This window comes from Protobothrops mucrosquamatus, unplaced genomic scaffold, assembly GCF_001527695.2.
Source record: "Protobothrops mucrosquamatus isolate PMUCROS unplaced genomic scaffold, P.Mucros_1.0 scaffold340, whole genome shotgun sequence".
Classification (NCBI taxonomy): domain Eukaryota; kingdom Metazoa; phylum Chordata; class Lepidosauria; order Squamata; family Viperidae; genus Protobothrops; species Protobothrops mucrosquamatus.
Genome location: NW_015386677.1, coordinates 290,127 through 306,428, shown reverse-complemented (window position 1 = coordinate 306,428; position 16,302 = coordinate 290,127). Strand labels below are relative to the sequence as shown.

Here is a 16,302-nt window from a genome sequence, read left to right as displayed (position 1 = left end):
TTTGGAAAATAAGTTGACTCCCTCTTTTTTTGGGGCAGCCTCTCAAATACTGGAATACTGCTCTCGTGTCCCTCCTGGTCCTTCATTTCTCTAGAGACGACTAGCCAAACCCAAACCCCTGCCATCGTTCTTCCATGTTTTAGTCTGCTCTTCTTTGCTCTTTTTCCAAAGTCTCAAACATCTTTTTTGCAACTCGCTCCGTGCTAGCAGGAAAATTACAGCAGAACGTAAAAAAATAAATAAATCTTAATTCAGAACCTGAAGGGAGTCGGGTGCGGATTTGTTCGCCTGCAAAGCTTCCTAATGCACATTTCAGCAGAGGAGGGAGGGAGGGGGGGAGAAGAGAGAAAGAAACACATGCAGACAGCGCTCGAACTCCATTGTTTCCGCATTCCAAGCCTCAGCCTCCCTGAGAACTTAAGCCCTTTGACTTAAGCTTCGACATGTCGCGCAAAACACTCCCGGCCAGCTTGGTGCCCAGTATTGAAATGAAGATTCGCCTGCAATAGTGACGGAGACGGTGCATTGTTGAAGTAACTCAAGTCAGAGACAACTGGACGGCGAGAGAAGAACCGGGAAGATCACACAGACCCGCATGCAGTTGTGGGCTCTGAGCATTTATTAAACCGCTGTAAGTCAAACCAGGGAAGGAAAAGCTAAATTTAAGGCTAGCTGTCGAGACAAAATAGAAATGGAGGAGGAGGAGCCTAAGCCACGCGCCGCCAAAGCGGAGCGGGGACCGAGACGCTCTAGGCGGGCTCCTGAGAGACGGCAGGAGGCGTCTCTGTTGCCATGACATCCACTGCGCCTAGCGATTGGCGGAGTCGGCTGTGCCGCAGGGACGACTGGGAGCGGAGTAGGCGCTGCGGGTTTAGAAGCGGCGGCCTCAGGTAGCGTGGGGGCGTTGCGTCCTTTGGACCGTTGAAAGGGGAAGGGAAGGTGCAAAGGCTGGGGTGCCAGTCCCAGAGAAGGAGGCGAGAGGGGTTGAGGCGGGAGTCATGGGTAGGGTGGGGAGAGTCGGGCATTATTCCAGGCCGGGGGTAGGCAACCTTGGCTCTTTTATGACTCGTGGACTTCAACTCCCAGAATTCCTGAGCCAGCTATGCTGGCTCAGGAATTCTGGGAGTTGAAGTCCACGAGTCATAAAAGAGCCAAGGTTGCCTACCCCTGTAATCTAGGCGGAGAGGTGGGAAAGGGGGAATCCGGGAAGACCTCTCGCTCCATTCGCTCCTTTCTTCGCAGGTACTAGTCACCATCATGCCTACTTCCGACCCCCCCAAAAGCAGGCGGGAGGCAGTCTATTCCTCCCCTGCTAGTTCTGACGACGAGGGGGCCGGCAAGTCTTCCACTTTCTCCCTGATCTCTGACAGTTTCCATCCAGAGTTATCAGATTTCCACCATGAGGGAGAGGGAGAAACAACAACAACAACTAGCAGGGGGTCGAGCATCCCTCAGAAGATGAAACACCACCATAGGTAATGTGTCACTCACAGTGCAACTTTGTACTTTTATTAGGCTTTTTTTTTTTTTTTTAAATTAAGCTAATGGGGGCCCAGGTAGTTTGAAAGGCACTGGGAAAACTATATTTAATATAAGTGGAAAGCATTTTGATTATCCAAACGCCTCTGCCCTGAGGTGCCACAAACTGAAACAAGGAGTTATATCACTACTGGACAGAGCCTAGAAAGTCTGCAAAACGGCAAAAAATTCCCCCTTTGTTCTATTGTGCAGTGTTGCTGTTTGTTCTTGCCCCAATAAAGTGTCATCAAAGTTAACCCCAAAGCACTGGAAGTGGCATCTGTTATACAGGAAAGGGCATCATAGTATTTTTTTAAATACCTTAGGTTGGTTAATGGCGCATTTGCCCCAAAGACTAATCTTCACAATTTTACACAAGAGATTCTATACTAATTTATAGGAGAAAATGGCTTCTGCTTTATATACTGCATAGAGCCATATTAGACTGAAGCAGTTTATACATCCTACAAATATATAAAACTTAGAAATCCAATTTCTTCCCTAGAAATTTATTGCTATTTTGTGTTTTACCAGGGATTTATTGGATATTCGTTTCCCGTAGACAAGGTGGATGTGTGTCAACTTAGAAAGTTAAAATTGTCCTATCAATAAATAACTGAAAACAAGCTTAGTGATTACTAAAATTTTAAGAAATAAGAATAAAGTGGATATTCAAGTACTTCACATCCAAGAAGGGGCACAAGCATCAGATTTTTGTGTCTGGAGGGTTGAATATCCTCCAAATTAGATGGGGACACATAAATTGGGATTGACCAAAATCAGATAACATTGCATGAATGGCTTATATAACATTTATATAACGAGTTTTATAAAGATAATTTTGCCCATTTTGGTTTTTTCAAATATCCATGTTTTGGCTCTTAGTAAATCAGATGAGCACCATCATATAAAGGCATTGATTTGATTAAACATGAAGTGGTATAAAGGCAAGGAAAACAAAGCTGCTAAAATAATCAGAAGTAAACTGCAGAAATGGTAGTCCTGATTTAGGGATCATTTTCCCTAAACAATTGTCTTGAGACTGCACCTCAGAGAATTTCTACATAGTTGGACCATGGATCTCTGAAAGGGACCCGGTTTGGAAGACTGAAGAAATGATGTCTACAAATATTAGTATTTGGCAAGACTTATCTTTACCAAGACAGGAAGGAGCTTGATATATATTCCTAGTTTTTGTAGCAAGTGTATGTGTATTAAAAAATAATAGAAAAAGGAATGTTCTTGGATTACAATATATTATAAATATTTATCATTTTGTATTTATGTTTAATGTGTTTAAGGAATTAAAGTTACTCATTAACATTCATCTAAGATCATTTCCCAGCCAAAAAAATCTGGACAGAAACTTTACTCACCTTCCCCCTCCACCTTCAAATTGATAACCATTATACATTATTTTAATATTTTAGGGAAACAAATATTGGTATTCTATCACAAGGCCTCATCATTTGAGTTAATTTCAAAAGCCATAGTATAATTAACAATGCATACTTTGTTGCACCTCTAAAACTCAAAAGCATGCATCTGAATACTGTGGCTGCTTCAAAAAATCCAGGGTACTATGGTAACAATTGCATACTCATAGGCTAGCAAACAATGTGATACAATAGGATTAGAGCTTATTTTTCTGTATCATAAAGACCTTAGTCATAGATGAAATGTTCTGATTATCATTTTTATGATAATATACATTTTTAACTAAAATTAAATTTAGAGACAATAATTTTCACATATATTGAAAATACATATTTAGATCAAATCATGAATTTAATCATATCATTTCCCCCATCCATCCAATATAATTATGAAAAATCTGCAATTCTGAAATACACGGGCATGGGCTTTTGATATTTTTTGGCATATATCTGAGTACAATATTTTATATATGCATTGATCACACTCTGAATGAGTGTTTACAGTACACTAATGCAATACAGAAAAGCCATATCTTCTGTGACCAGTATACATTGAAAAAAAGTTTATTGGAGGAAAACAGTTTCATTTTAATTGAATTTATTAGTTATTGCTATATATTTCTGTATACAGGAGGAGAGAGACATTGTGCTATATGAATGGAACTCTGTATAACATTGGCTGAAATCTACTAAGGTTATACTGACTTCCATTATAATACAATTTTTTCTCTCTTTCCTGTGACCACTTTCTGTTTTCCTACAGAAGCAGATTTGTAGAATTTCATGGAGAATGTTAAAGGCAGAGAAGCCTATACAGTAGCAAACAGAAATCTTTGGGTAAAGTCCCATAATTATAGTAATATTGTAAAGAACTATTCATAATATTACTTGTTTCTTGTTTTATTTGAAAACAGATTTATTTTAAAATAGTATTCACAAACACTATTGCATCTGATTTCTTATTTGTCAATTCACAGTCTGGAACAAATTAAAGATACAAATAAACATTCACCTGCTCATACTAGTCTTTCACCATGGGAAGAATGGTTCCTTTGCAAAGAGAGAGAACTACGTGCTCGTTTTCAAGCAAAAGCTTTGGAGGTGAATACATAGCTTATTATCTTTATAGTTAGCAATAGACTGTGAGACATTAAAATCCATACTTTCCCAATTATTTTTTAAATGCAGATTGTTCTTTATATTTTGATCATATTTACCCTGCTTTCTGTTTGCTGATTGTCCTGATTCATTACTAATTGTGCATATTTTTATTGTGTTGTACTTATGCTTGATAGAAGCTGTTATTTGCATTTTACTTAACCAACTCCCTCCTAAACATTTAAATTTAAAATATTTTAATGCTTTGAAATTTTTTTTTACCCATGTCTGTATTGAAGCTTTAACACCTGAAAGAATGTGTGCTGTTCATGGGTAAGTGAAGTTATATGATCCGGGATAAGAGATGGTTGACTATATTATGGTCGACATATGTTGTGATAAACTGTAGTATGTTACATGACTGTTAGAGGAATATGTTGAGCCTTTGTCCATTTCAAAATTAAATTTCTAAAAAGTTTTGTATTAGTAGCCTTTTTGCTCATGAATTTATTTCCTAGTAATTATTCAGAATAGTCCCACTTTATTTTTTGAGATGATGCAGTCTTTATATTAGTCTCAATATTGTTTGCACTACTGCATTTTAGGAAAAATTCTACCATCCCAATGCTATCTATGCTGATAGGCATTTTTGACTGTAATTCAATAGTAATTTTTGAATGACTGGTGAAAGAATTTATTGTCATAACTATTATTTTATCTACTTAATGTAAATCTTCTTTCAGTTTGCCAGTTTTGAATTCTAGTAAATGAAAAAAAAAACAGGACTTTTGGCAAAGAACAAAAGACGTTCTAAATTTTTAATTAATTTTAAAACATTCTGAGCAATCTTTAGGAAGTCAGTTTGGCTTAGGCTCAAGAAATAATTTTCCCTAAGTCCAAAACATTGTTAAGTGAAAAAATGAGGATACCAAGTGGTTCATGTGTGTTCTTCAATTTCGTTAAACATGATATATTAATTAAGCAACAGTTGCTGGGATGAAACATTGCAGTAAATCATGTTTTAATAGTACAATCTTCCAAAGTTTCATTTTGGTATCATTATGAAAAACATAGAAGCCTCTTCCAGTACCTGGTTAAAATAACCAGTTTCTTCACTGAGAATGACTTTAGCATCCCTTGCCTGCAAGCCAGGCCCTCTGCATATCTCAAAGGGAGTGTTTTTGTAAGTTCCCTATTGAACAGTGCCTCTGTCCTGATGGTGGTGGTGGTGGTGCTGATCAAGTGGAAGATATCCATTATATCCTCCACTGCTTCATTTACAATGGGATCAGGCCCAAATTATTAATGACAGATGAACTCAAGGCCTCAAGCCTTGCAAAATTAAACTATATTTCACATGTGTTTCTAACAGTCAGCAAACAAGTTGTTGTCATTTACACTTAGAAATACTTAAAATCTTAGTTGTAGCTTTGACTTTATTGTAACATTTTTACTTCTAATACTATTACTCTGTTTTATATTTTCATTATGATTTAATGTATTTTATGGCATCTCTGTGTTATGAACTATGGTTACAACAATAAACATATTTACATTAAATAAAACATGTTTACAAATCTTAAGAGCTGGGTTTACACAATATGCTAAGCAAAAAACCAATTACATTATGGCTTAGAGCATTATGTAGCCCAATCCATATCAGTGAGATCTTCATTAAATTATAACGTTTGAATGTAGCCAATAATTATACAAAGATGTTGATATCACTAAATAGATCCTTCCATTTCATTAGTTTATATATGCATGGATGCCTCATTCACATATCCTGAGCAGAAACATGAGAAAGGCAGAAAGATTAGGTTAGTAGAACAGACCTGCACAATCTTGCTTTCTTCCACACAGGGAACTTGAATAAGAGATTAGTAACAATTTATTAATCTTATTTATGTGCCACTCATATTGAATCAACTCCTGGTGGTGAACAAGCATAACACCTTATATTAAAAAAAATGCAAAAACTGATGCCAGTTAAAAACTTTTCAGTCAAGCAAACCAAACACAAACCAAAGTTTATTAATATTTTGGCCCTTAATCCATGTTTATCGTTATGATTTGTTCATTAGCTTTTTTTGAGTGAAGGAGCAATCGAGTTTGATTTAAGTATTCATTGTCTGCACAAACTGAGGTTTCTAATCTAATTCTCGGAGGAGAATTAATCTTTCTCAACAAGGGACATTGATGCCAATATAAATCATTGTCCCCAGTCAGTCAGAACTAAAATTAATATTTTTAACATGTTCAATAAATGCACGAACACATTGTATTTTGCAGCTTAAGTCAGTGAGATGGCTGAGAAGAAAAGTCAGGGCAGTTCCGCAGTTTGCCAAGGTCATAGTCTGCCTCTGACAAGAAAATAAGGTTAACCCTTTTCTGCTGAGTACATTTTGGGGTGACTAGGAGAACGGCACCTCATGGTTCTGAAGAGAACAAGCATTTGGACATATGCCTCAAAACATGAATTTCAGCCTGTGGATTTTATCTAGAAATGACTTCAGTGTTTATTGTTTTCATCAAGACAAGCTTAGATTACAGGTTTTGGAAGGACAAACCTCTAAGATATTCATTAACTATTCATCCATGTAGCCCCTTACACAACTGCATACTCATTCATCAGAGAAAACTTTATGATAAGTTAAATACATCGTAACAAAACATTATGTAGCAAAAAGATTTCTGGTAACTTTTGTTACTTTAAAATAAAATGAATTTGTCATGTACTTTGCAATGAGAACTGTATTTGGATCCAAAGTTGCTGTGGTTTATGCAAAGCAATCAAGAAGCAAAGAGTAATTTCCATCTCTTTCAATAGGAAATGAATCAGCAAATGGAAGAAACAAAGGAAAAACAAGAAAGAGAAAGAAAAAAATTAATTGCTGAAGAGAAACACAAAGAGTGGGTCCAGAAAAAAAATGAAGAGGTGAAAAGGGTGAAGAACTGCTCTTCTTTTTCAGTTATATATTATATTTGTGACATGGCATATAATATCTATTTTAATGTGGACCAAAATAATATTTTAGTTCCTAAGCTTTTAAAGTCCACTGTAGATTTTTAGTTACCGTAGATTTTATTTTGGTTATTCAGCAGGAATTAAATGTATTTCCTTCCTCATAGGATGAAAACATGACCTTCCTTATTTTGTTAATAACAGTGATTAAGATCAATTAACTAATAACAGACAAACATGTGTATTCTCAGAATTAGGTTCCATTTTTTTATACTGAGGTTTTTTTTCTGGGTAGCAGTTGCTCAGTATCGTTGCTGCTAATGAAGAAAATTCCTCATGGTTAAATAGAAATTCCTGTGGGTTTTTTAAAAACTCTTTTCTTAAAAATACCTGCTTTCTGCTAATTTAATGTTAAAGATTGTTTAAATTCTGTTCTCTATTGATTTGAGTTTTAGGCAGGAAAATACATGAGACTTAAACACAATTTATATAATTCATAACCAAATGATAATCATTTGGCTTATACTTATATTATTTACAATGATTTTTATACATTTTGCAAGTAGTTCAGAATACTCTTTGCTATATAGGAATGTTTCCTAGGCCTTGGCAATTTTCAAACTAGTGGAATTTCAGTTTATAGAATTTCCCAGCTATTGCTAAGAATTTTGGGATATGTGGAAGTTGCAAATTTGGGAAATATGCACTAGATAGATCTTAACCTTTGAGTACTGCCCATACAAATTGCCCACGCAGTTTGGAAGCCCCTAAAGACATACACTGAGATTAAGACCAATATATATTATACCAGAAAGATTCCAAAACCATCAATTACAGATAGGTAAAATGTCAGTTCTTTTCCAGGTCATGCTATCCCTGGGGCAGCTTAGCAGTTTTTGAAAGTAAATCATCCAAAATAGATGCAGTTTGAAGTGCTCCAGACATGACATTCCAGATAAGACAGACCTGTTTTATCTGGAATAGTTACCTTCCAGAAGATGCCAAATTATCCCAGAATGGCAATGGTCCAGAGGAAATTTAACAACTAGGCTAAAATTCTAACTGCAAATTTAACAAGAAAAAAACACACATAAGAACTGTTACGTAACTAGTAAATTGTTTTGTAAGGTAAGTATAGAGTGCTTTAAATTCTTTATTTTTGGGAAATTAATAAAATAATTACCGTAAGCTATGTTCACTATTATATTGTAATTTTTTGTTTGCCACCTGTACCTTGCTATATTTTCTTCCTGTGGAGGCCCTGTAGACAAATGGAAAAATCAGTTTTGTTAACTGAGGTTTCAGACTGCTTTTGCTAAATACAAAGCACAAACTATACTAGTTTTGGCATGTTCAGGTATGCAGAGTTGATGTTATGATATGTGGTGCTGCTGCTGCTCAGTATTTTGCTTTAGAGATAGTTAAACTCTAATGGTACATAGATTGTTTTGGGCTGATGTCAGCAGACCAGGTTAATAATCTAAAAAGTATACAGGTAGTCCTCGAGTTACAAATTTAATGGAGCCTGCCCATTCCATTCATAACTCGAAAATTCGTAGAAATGAAACTTGTACTTGAACAAGATCGCTCCCTGCTTTCGCCCACACATTCGCTAATCAAATGCGTGGGCGAATGTGCAGTTCGTTACATGCACATGAGATTTCTCAGGGTGGAGAAGGCCATGGGGAGGTCCAGTGATGGAACAGGCCTCCAAGGTTTCCTTGGCCCATTTGTATTTTTGGGACTTGCTCGCATACACTAGGGGGCGCTTATCACATAACTTTGAACATTCACTAAGGGAACGTTCGTAACTTGGGGGATTACCTGTATATAAGTTTTAATAAGTAAGATTGGAATTTCCCTCTATATTGTCCAGTGGTTAAGGATCAGATTAGAAATCAAGAGATTATGAGTTATAGCCCTACCTTAGGCATGAGATACTAACTGGATGACTTTGGGCCAGTCATTCACTCTCAACCCAACCCACCTCATAGGATTGTAGTTGTGAGGAAAATTATTTATAAAAATAATAAAGGCGGGATACAGAATTCTTTCTTTCTCTCTCTCTCTTTCTTTCTTTTGGAAATTTATATGGCCGCCTACTCACAGTGACTCTAGGCAGTTTACAAGCAGTGAAAACACAGTACAGAAAATAATAAAAAAAGAACTCCCTCCCCCAGCGACAACAATAAATGGTAAAAATCAATCATTCTTAATGTCAGCCATTCTGAAACAAGCTTGAGCAGTGGCATGAATAGTTAGAGACTCACCCACTCTTTTCTGTTTTAGCCTTACTTTGGTCTTCCCTTGGCTAATTTGGGCATGACATAAACCAAACAATTACAATTGTGTTGTACATGAAACACAGCTATAATATTAATATTTATGGACAGACTTCTTTCATAAATGCATTTATTAAAAATACATGAAAAAAATCCTAGTATAAAATGACAAAACATATAAATCCACTGAGGCTGAAGATGGTCAACGGGCCTTTAAAATGGAGATGGTCACATGCATTTTCCTGTAATTGTTTATTGATGACCCTTTATGAGTAATCTTAGCCAGGTGTTACCTAATCAGCCTACAAATATGAAAATAGTCTTTTTTTTGTATGCTCAATTGAGGATGCTTATAAGTTGTACATTGCCAGTGTACCTCTTCTGCATACAGCAACACATATATAACCAAAGTTTCTTGGTTAAAATGGTAAATAACTGTCATAAAACCAGTAACTAGCAAAATGAAAAAATGCTACATTAAGTCCCATAGTCTTCCAGAAGAAAGTGGAAATGAAACATTTCTTCTTTCATTGAATCATGTCCAGGTTCAGTTTGCAAAAGAAGAGTATAGTATCCTTATAAATAGCCATGGTATATAAGCCAGGTAGTAAATCTGCATTGGGACCACATACCTTTCAGGTGTAGGTATTCATGAATGCTCAGGATATCAAGAATTTAGATTTTCTGACTGGTAAATAGTTCTACCTATATTTTCTAAAATAATACTTCTGCAGGAAAGGAAAGAAAGACAGCGTAAACTCAAAAAAGAAACGAGAGAAAAGGAAATAAAAGAGTTTGAGGAAATACAGTTAAAGGAAAAAGCAAAAGAAATGTATAAGGAATGGCTGAAGAAAAAGAACACTGAAGATCTTCAAAAAAAGAAAGAAGAGAAAGTAAGTTTAACTTAGCTTTTTATTTGGAGAAAACTTATAACTGAACTTTCCTTTTTGGTGTAAATTACTAACATTAAAAAAGAATGAGTTTCTTCCTGTTTATTCTGGTTAAAAATAATTGGATCTTGTTTGTTAGGTTTAAGACTGAAGCACAAAAAAATCCACAGTTGCGAGAAATGATGAAATATGTTTTCAGTGATGAAATAACACTTGTAGAATATTTTTCTCACAACAACTCATTTTGCATATTTGACAGTATCTTTCAGCACAGGATTTTCTTTATACACATGTTAATCTAGGCTTTCTAATCTGCCTTTTTTGAGATATTTTTTTATATTTTAGTGCTATATTCATTGTTGAATTTTAAATTGTTGTTGTTGTATATATTGTCCTGAAATATCTGTTACAATGTGGCTAATGCAGTAACTACTGTGAATAAAATGATTAACCAGTTAAGTAAAAGAGTAGCTGAAATAATTTTACATACATATACACACATTCATTATGCTCTTTCCTCTTAGAGAAACTGGTGAAAAGGAAGACCAAAAAGTTTATAGTTTGGTGGAATTGGTAAATTTCTCAGAAAGAACAAGTAGTTTAAAGAACATAAAGCAGTATGTGGTCATGGAAGAAACAAGAATGGTTTGCAAAGTTTCATGTAGTCATCAACTCCATTCCTGAAAATCAGACTACCTTCTTTTAGCTCTAGTGTGTCTTTCCCTATTCTGTTTTTTTTACAAATAAAATATCATATTTTTAAAACTTCCATTCATTAATTTATGCTTTTTAACCTTGCATTCTTCTTACATTCCAAACTGCAGTATTTCTTTATAAAACCTTGTTAATTTATTTATAAAATGTACGTAGTTATCCAACTTAAACAATGCAGGTCTGGTAGCTTATAATAGAGAACAATTCAACATAAAAACAAAAGCCAATTCATTTTTAATAAGGAAAAAATAGACTGTGTTGTTAGGTTAAATTGGCCCCAGTAGGCTTTGGCAGATTTGGCTGTTATAGGCCACGTGTATCAAACCCGATCACGTCACGTGACGTATCGTGATGTTTTTTGCCTTTGGGGAGCCAGGGTGGGTGTGGCCTGTGTGTGATGCATCCAGCCCATGGGCCGCCAGTTTGACACCCCTGTTATAGGCCAATCATATCCTAACATTGCTCACATTTTATGAAAGCCAGCATCTCTAATCTAAAGATTACCTTACAAGTCAGTGTACTGCTACCCTGGTCCCACCAAAAGAAGATAGATGCTGTGTGTTGATATAGTCAGAATAATGATTAAATTGTAAATGTATTGCTGATTTTAAATCTGCTTTGGAAAATTTAAACCCACTATAGATTACAAGCACCTTTAAAACTTTTTATTTCGGTGTGAGAATTAAGCATGTGCTTAAATAATCCAATTCAAATCAGCATGACTTAAAAGTGTAACTATAACCCGATTGTTTCTAGAGCAGTCAGTTCCCTTGATGAAATATATTTTTGCAGGTTGCAAGGCACTTTGTATTTAGATATGGTTATATGCCTGTTACTTTTGCAGGAAAAGGAAAAGCTACGGGAAGCTGAATTACAGGAGAAAAAAGAAAAATCAGAGAGGATGTTCAAAGAATGGCTGCAGAATTCTAAAAACAAGCCCCGCCCAGCTTCTGCTGGCTATGCCTATGTCAATGGGAAACTTGCAAGTTTGTATCAGTAGTCAGTCAACTACTATAACCCAATATATCCTCAACTTGTGTAGAAATGTTGATTTTTCAAAAGTTTTCTTTAAAATGTTAAATTAGACAGGTGGTAAATATTTTGGATGTGAAGGGACATTAAGTGCTAAGGCAGGCCTTCAGAGCATACTTAACAGCATACCAGTGACCTCATAGAGATCTGCATATGCCTACAAATATAACCTACTTCATTATATGTAGAAAATAGGTTAAAATATGTCACATTGTATTGCTGTTACCAGTTACAACATAATTTTTTCTAAAAATCCTCCTGGCTTAAGAAGAAAGAGAAAGACATAGGGGTTTTTTTTCTTTCAAGTGAAGATAAATACAAGATAATATCACACAGCCTAATATCACACAGTAATTAAATGATTACTGGATTGCCTGGGACCAACCAGGCTAGGGGTGGAGATACACTACAGAATCCCAGAGAAGGGACAGATGCAGCTGAAGAAGTTATGATTAGGGGCATGATGGTCTTTTGTTTGCCAAACAATATAAAAATGTCTGCATACCATAAGTGCTGCTGTCATAAAAGCAAATTCTGATTAATATTTGAAAGAACTTATGCAAATTGTAGACCAGAGCTGAAAGGAGTATCAATGGCTTTAGGTAGATGAGGCAGAAAAGTCCAATTTTATGCCAGATAAATCAGTCAAGAAAAGCTCTTTAAATCTTCATTTTATCATGACTAAGTCAGGCTATCAAATACTTTATAATTAATCCACTATTTTCTTCAGTTTGAAAGTGAAGTTTAACCTGCATACTAGTTCCTAACTATTGCTTTCTAAACTTTTTAGCATACCCAGATGGAAATGCCTATCCAGCTCCAGCCTTTTACAACCCCATACCTTGGAAACCAATCCCCGCGCCTCCTCCTAAGGAAGAGAAGTATGTTTCAGTGAAGAAAAATAAGAGGCCTCTATCCAGCCACACCCATAGATCTTCATCAATGCTTTTTCAAAAATCCAGGAGTAATATTTATCTTGGATCATTACAGAGACTTCAGAAATAGCATAGGCATTTTGTAAATAATATTAGTGACGTTCAAAGTGTTATATTAGGTGTGACATGTAAACATCTATGATTTCTTGGCTTTTGATACTTTTTCATTTTTTATTGTTAACTGAATTGGGTTTTATCTAATTATGCTTGTTTAACTAACTTGCAGTCTGTGGAGTTGAACATTTTAATTCCCTATTTATTGATTTGTGAAATGCATCCCTTTAATATGACCTAATCAATATGTGCTATATTTGTAATATATTTTCTCTTCATCTTAGTTTTTCTGATAATACTATTCGTTTGTGGTAGCTCAATGCATAAATAATATTTATTTTAAATCTTAAGCTAGCAGAAGGAATAGAATTTTTATACAGTATATAGTGCACCTACCAGTAAATACAGTTTGTAATTTCTAAATTGTTTCATTTTATGTTTTAAAAGCAATTGTTTAAGGAATAAAACAAATTGTTACAAGACTAATGATTCTCGTTAATGGCTTATAAAATATAGTACACATTAAAGCATAAAGTTGTTGATTATACACAAGAAGTAACTATATCTTCTACATGTAAGTTTTAGGATTTTTAAAGAGGAGCAAGCTTATAATAAAATAATGCACAACTAAAGTGCATTCTGTTATAATATACTTATCAATACCAAAGAGAGAATAAGAGGAGAAACTATGGTTTAGTCATAATTTAAAAACAAGGGCTGTTTATCCAGATAGACTTTCCAACCATTCTATAGAAAAGAAGTCTCTGCAACATTGCCTGAAAAATAAAATGAAAATTGTTTTATAGAACATTTAAAACGTTTTTAAAACCTATAAACATGGAAATAGATACAAACATTGAGCGGCAAGAAATACAATTTGGTGATGCTGACATTATTAGAAAAATGATTAGAATTAAATCCATTTGCCATTAGCTGGAAATCCTCTTTCAGATATTCTGAATATTATATGTTCAAGAAACCTTGGGGAGCCAAGCCATTTTTATAATTATTTTTGAAGAATAATTTTAGCAATCTTTTTTTTTCTTAATGAACTAAAAGAGCTTTATTTCTTAATATTTTGAATAACCAGGAAAACGCATAATTTTTGAAACTACTAGACTATAATTCTTTTCCTACACACTTTTTGTCGTTATAGAAGAGATTGCATCAGTCTTCTAAAGGCTCGTACAAAATGAATCCTAGATGAATTTGGTTTGAATCTCATTAGCATCTCCAGTTTTTTAATAGCTATTCGACAGTTTATTCACAAAATATCATGCTCTGTAGTTCCAAATGCTATGGGTAATTTTAAACTGCCTTGCAGAACATAGTGCACAGCTGTCTACAAATTGGCCTTTTGTAAAAAGAGATGACAGCAGTAATTCTAGGGAAGTTGGGCAGTTGGGTCAAACTTGATTTCCCATAATGCTTCTAATATCAAAGAATTTCAGGCTATTGTGGAGACCGCTCAGCTATCAGATGCTGCTTTTAATGCCACAGGACTCAATATGGGTGATGGCAAATGTTGTCCCCCAAGCAATTGCTCAAGAGTACCTCATATTGGTGTCAGTCCTCTATATTTTTTATTGCTTTTCCTTGATGTTTACTGGATGATTTCAAACAGGTCAAGATTTATAACCTTTTAAAAAAATAAATAGCTGTACATATAATGACTATTTTCAGGGCCTGGCTTAGAAAAAAAAAAACTAAGCTGAAGTTGCCATATATATTTCTATCCTCTAACTATTAAATTCTTTGCATTGGAATGCTGTAGTTCATTCTTCAACTTCAATCCCATGAATTCTGAGAAAGATTATGCTGACAATATAGCATACCATACTCAGCTCAATGGTGCTCTTGACATTCTACTATAGAAGCATGATGGTGCTATGGAAAAAAAAGTGGGCATAAAGAGCTTGTGCATCAGGCTTCCAAACACAGGCCAGAAATATAAGCACTTCCAGCAAATCTTCAAGGACCGACCCAATGTATGATACAAGGCTTGCTTAGATAGAGTTATCGGTAATTATTTTAAAATAATGTTAAGTAATACTTTTGTTATATATGTTAAGTACAGATTGCTATACTTATTCCCTTATCTTACTCACTGAATCTGGTCTTTGTAATTGCAGAGTCTCAATCTCAACCCAAGCCCGTCTGTTTGGGAATGATGAAGACAAGAACCACGAATCTAAGGCTGTTAGTCATTAATTCCTCTGATTCCCTCTCCTAGCACGCATGAAATGCGTGAAATAAACAGAAGGCATAGTACAGCATTACTGTGAGAGGTAGTATTGATGGGAATGTAGGTGGAGGGTGCAGAGTTAGAGAAAATATTGCTTAAATGTTTTTTTCAAAGGAGTACAACTGAAGAAGGAAATATTTCGTTCATCCAAGTTATTTCTTCCCCATGTCTGAAGCTATGAAACAGTCTCTCTCCTTTGTTTAATATTATTGAATCTAGGAGGAAATAAAATAACCCTAAACTCTTGTGATCTAACCAATCAGTATATGTGTGAAATATGCATGTATCTGCATTGGGTGCTAATGGTGGCTAAAGGAATGCATTTTTCTGTTTGCATAACATGGTGAGCAATTTTCTCTAAAGCTTCCATTCAAATCACTGAAGGGCTTAGGAGAATATTGTGAAATGCCACAATTAATCAGAATGAAACTGTAAAAACAAAACAAAACACCTATGTATAGGTTTAGGAGTTACCAGTTTGTTATTGAAGTGATTTTTAATTCTGTTGCCAGAGGCTTTAGTTAAGAAAATGCATCATACAATTCTAGCCTAAATTTAATTCTATTAATGTCTTTTCACACTTTTAGTGATAATTTATTTTAGACCAAAACATTTAAAACAAGAGATATCAAGAGGAACATAATCTTAGATAAGAGATCAGTGATTAAAATAGTAGCTGGGTCAGTCAGTTATATTAAACACTATTAAGACATAAAGTAAAATATTATATTTGGCTTCTAAAAACCAATGGAATTTGATTAGATAGTGTCATGAAGAATGAATACTGCAAATGAAGTATTTCTGAGAGCCCAAAGAAAGTTTAACTTTCCTATACTGTTTCTATTGAGCATATAAATGCACATAATCCTTCCATTATAGTCCTGTTCCATTTTCATTATGAAAAATGCTGAAGGTGAGAATAGTCTGAATAATTCCCCATGAATATCGTTCACATTAAATCAGATGCTGCAGATGCAAAAGCCAAATTAGGATGGCTTGCATGTGAGTTAAAAAATCTTTATAATGTAGGATTGTGGCTCAAATGAAAACTAATAGTAAATAAGTCTCTTTGCTACAAATATTTACATTCAACACATGGGTGCCTGCAACAGCTGATGGTTTTAAAATGCATT

At 34.9% G+C, this 16,302-nt stretch overlaps 1 protein-coding gene across 1 annotated transcript; it reads left to right on the top strand.

Annotated features, from left to right (window-relative positions):
* The first annotated feature begins 982 nt into the window (after positions 1 to 982).
* Positions 983 to 13,406, top strand: CCDC34 (coiled-coil domain containing 34). Its single transcript, XM_015815380.1, has 7 exons — positions 983 to 1,002; positions 1,243 to 1,475; positions 3,932 to 4,055; positions 6,883 to 6,990; positions 10,034 to 10,192; positions 11,748 to 11,889; positions 12,726 to 13,406. Exons 2-7 carry the CDS (start codon positions 1,258 to 1,260, stop codon positions 12,938 to 12,940), a joined length of 966 nt encoding a protein of 321 aa, XP_015670866.1. The 5' UTR covers positions 983 to 1,002; positions 1,243 to 1,257; the 3' UTR covers positions 12,941 to 13,406.
* The last annotated feature ends 2,896 nt before the right edge of the window (positions 13,407 to 16,302 follow it).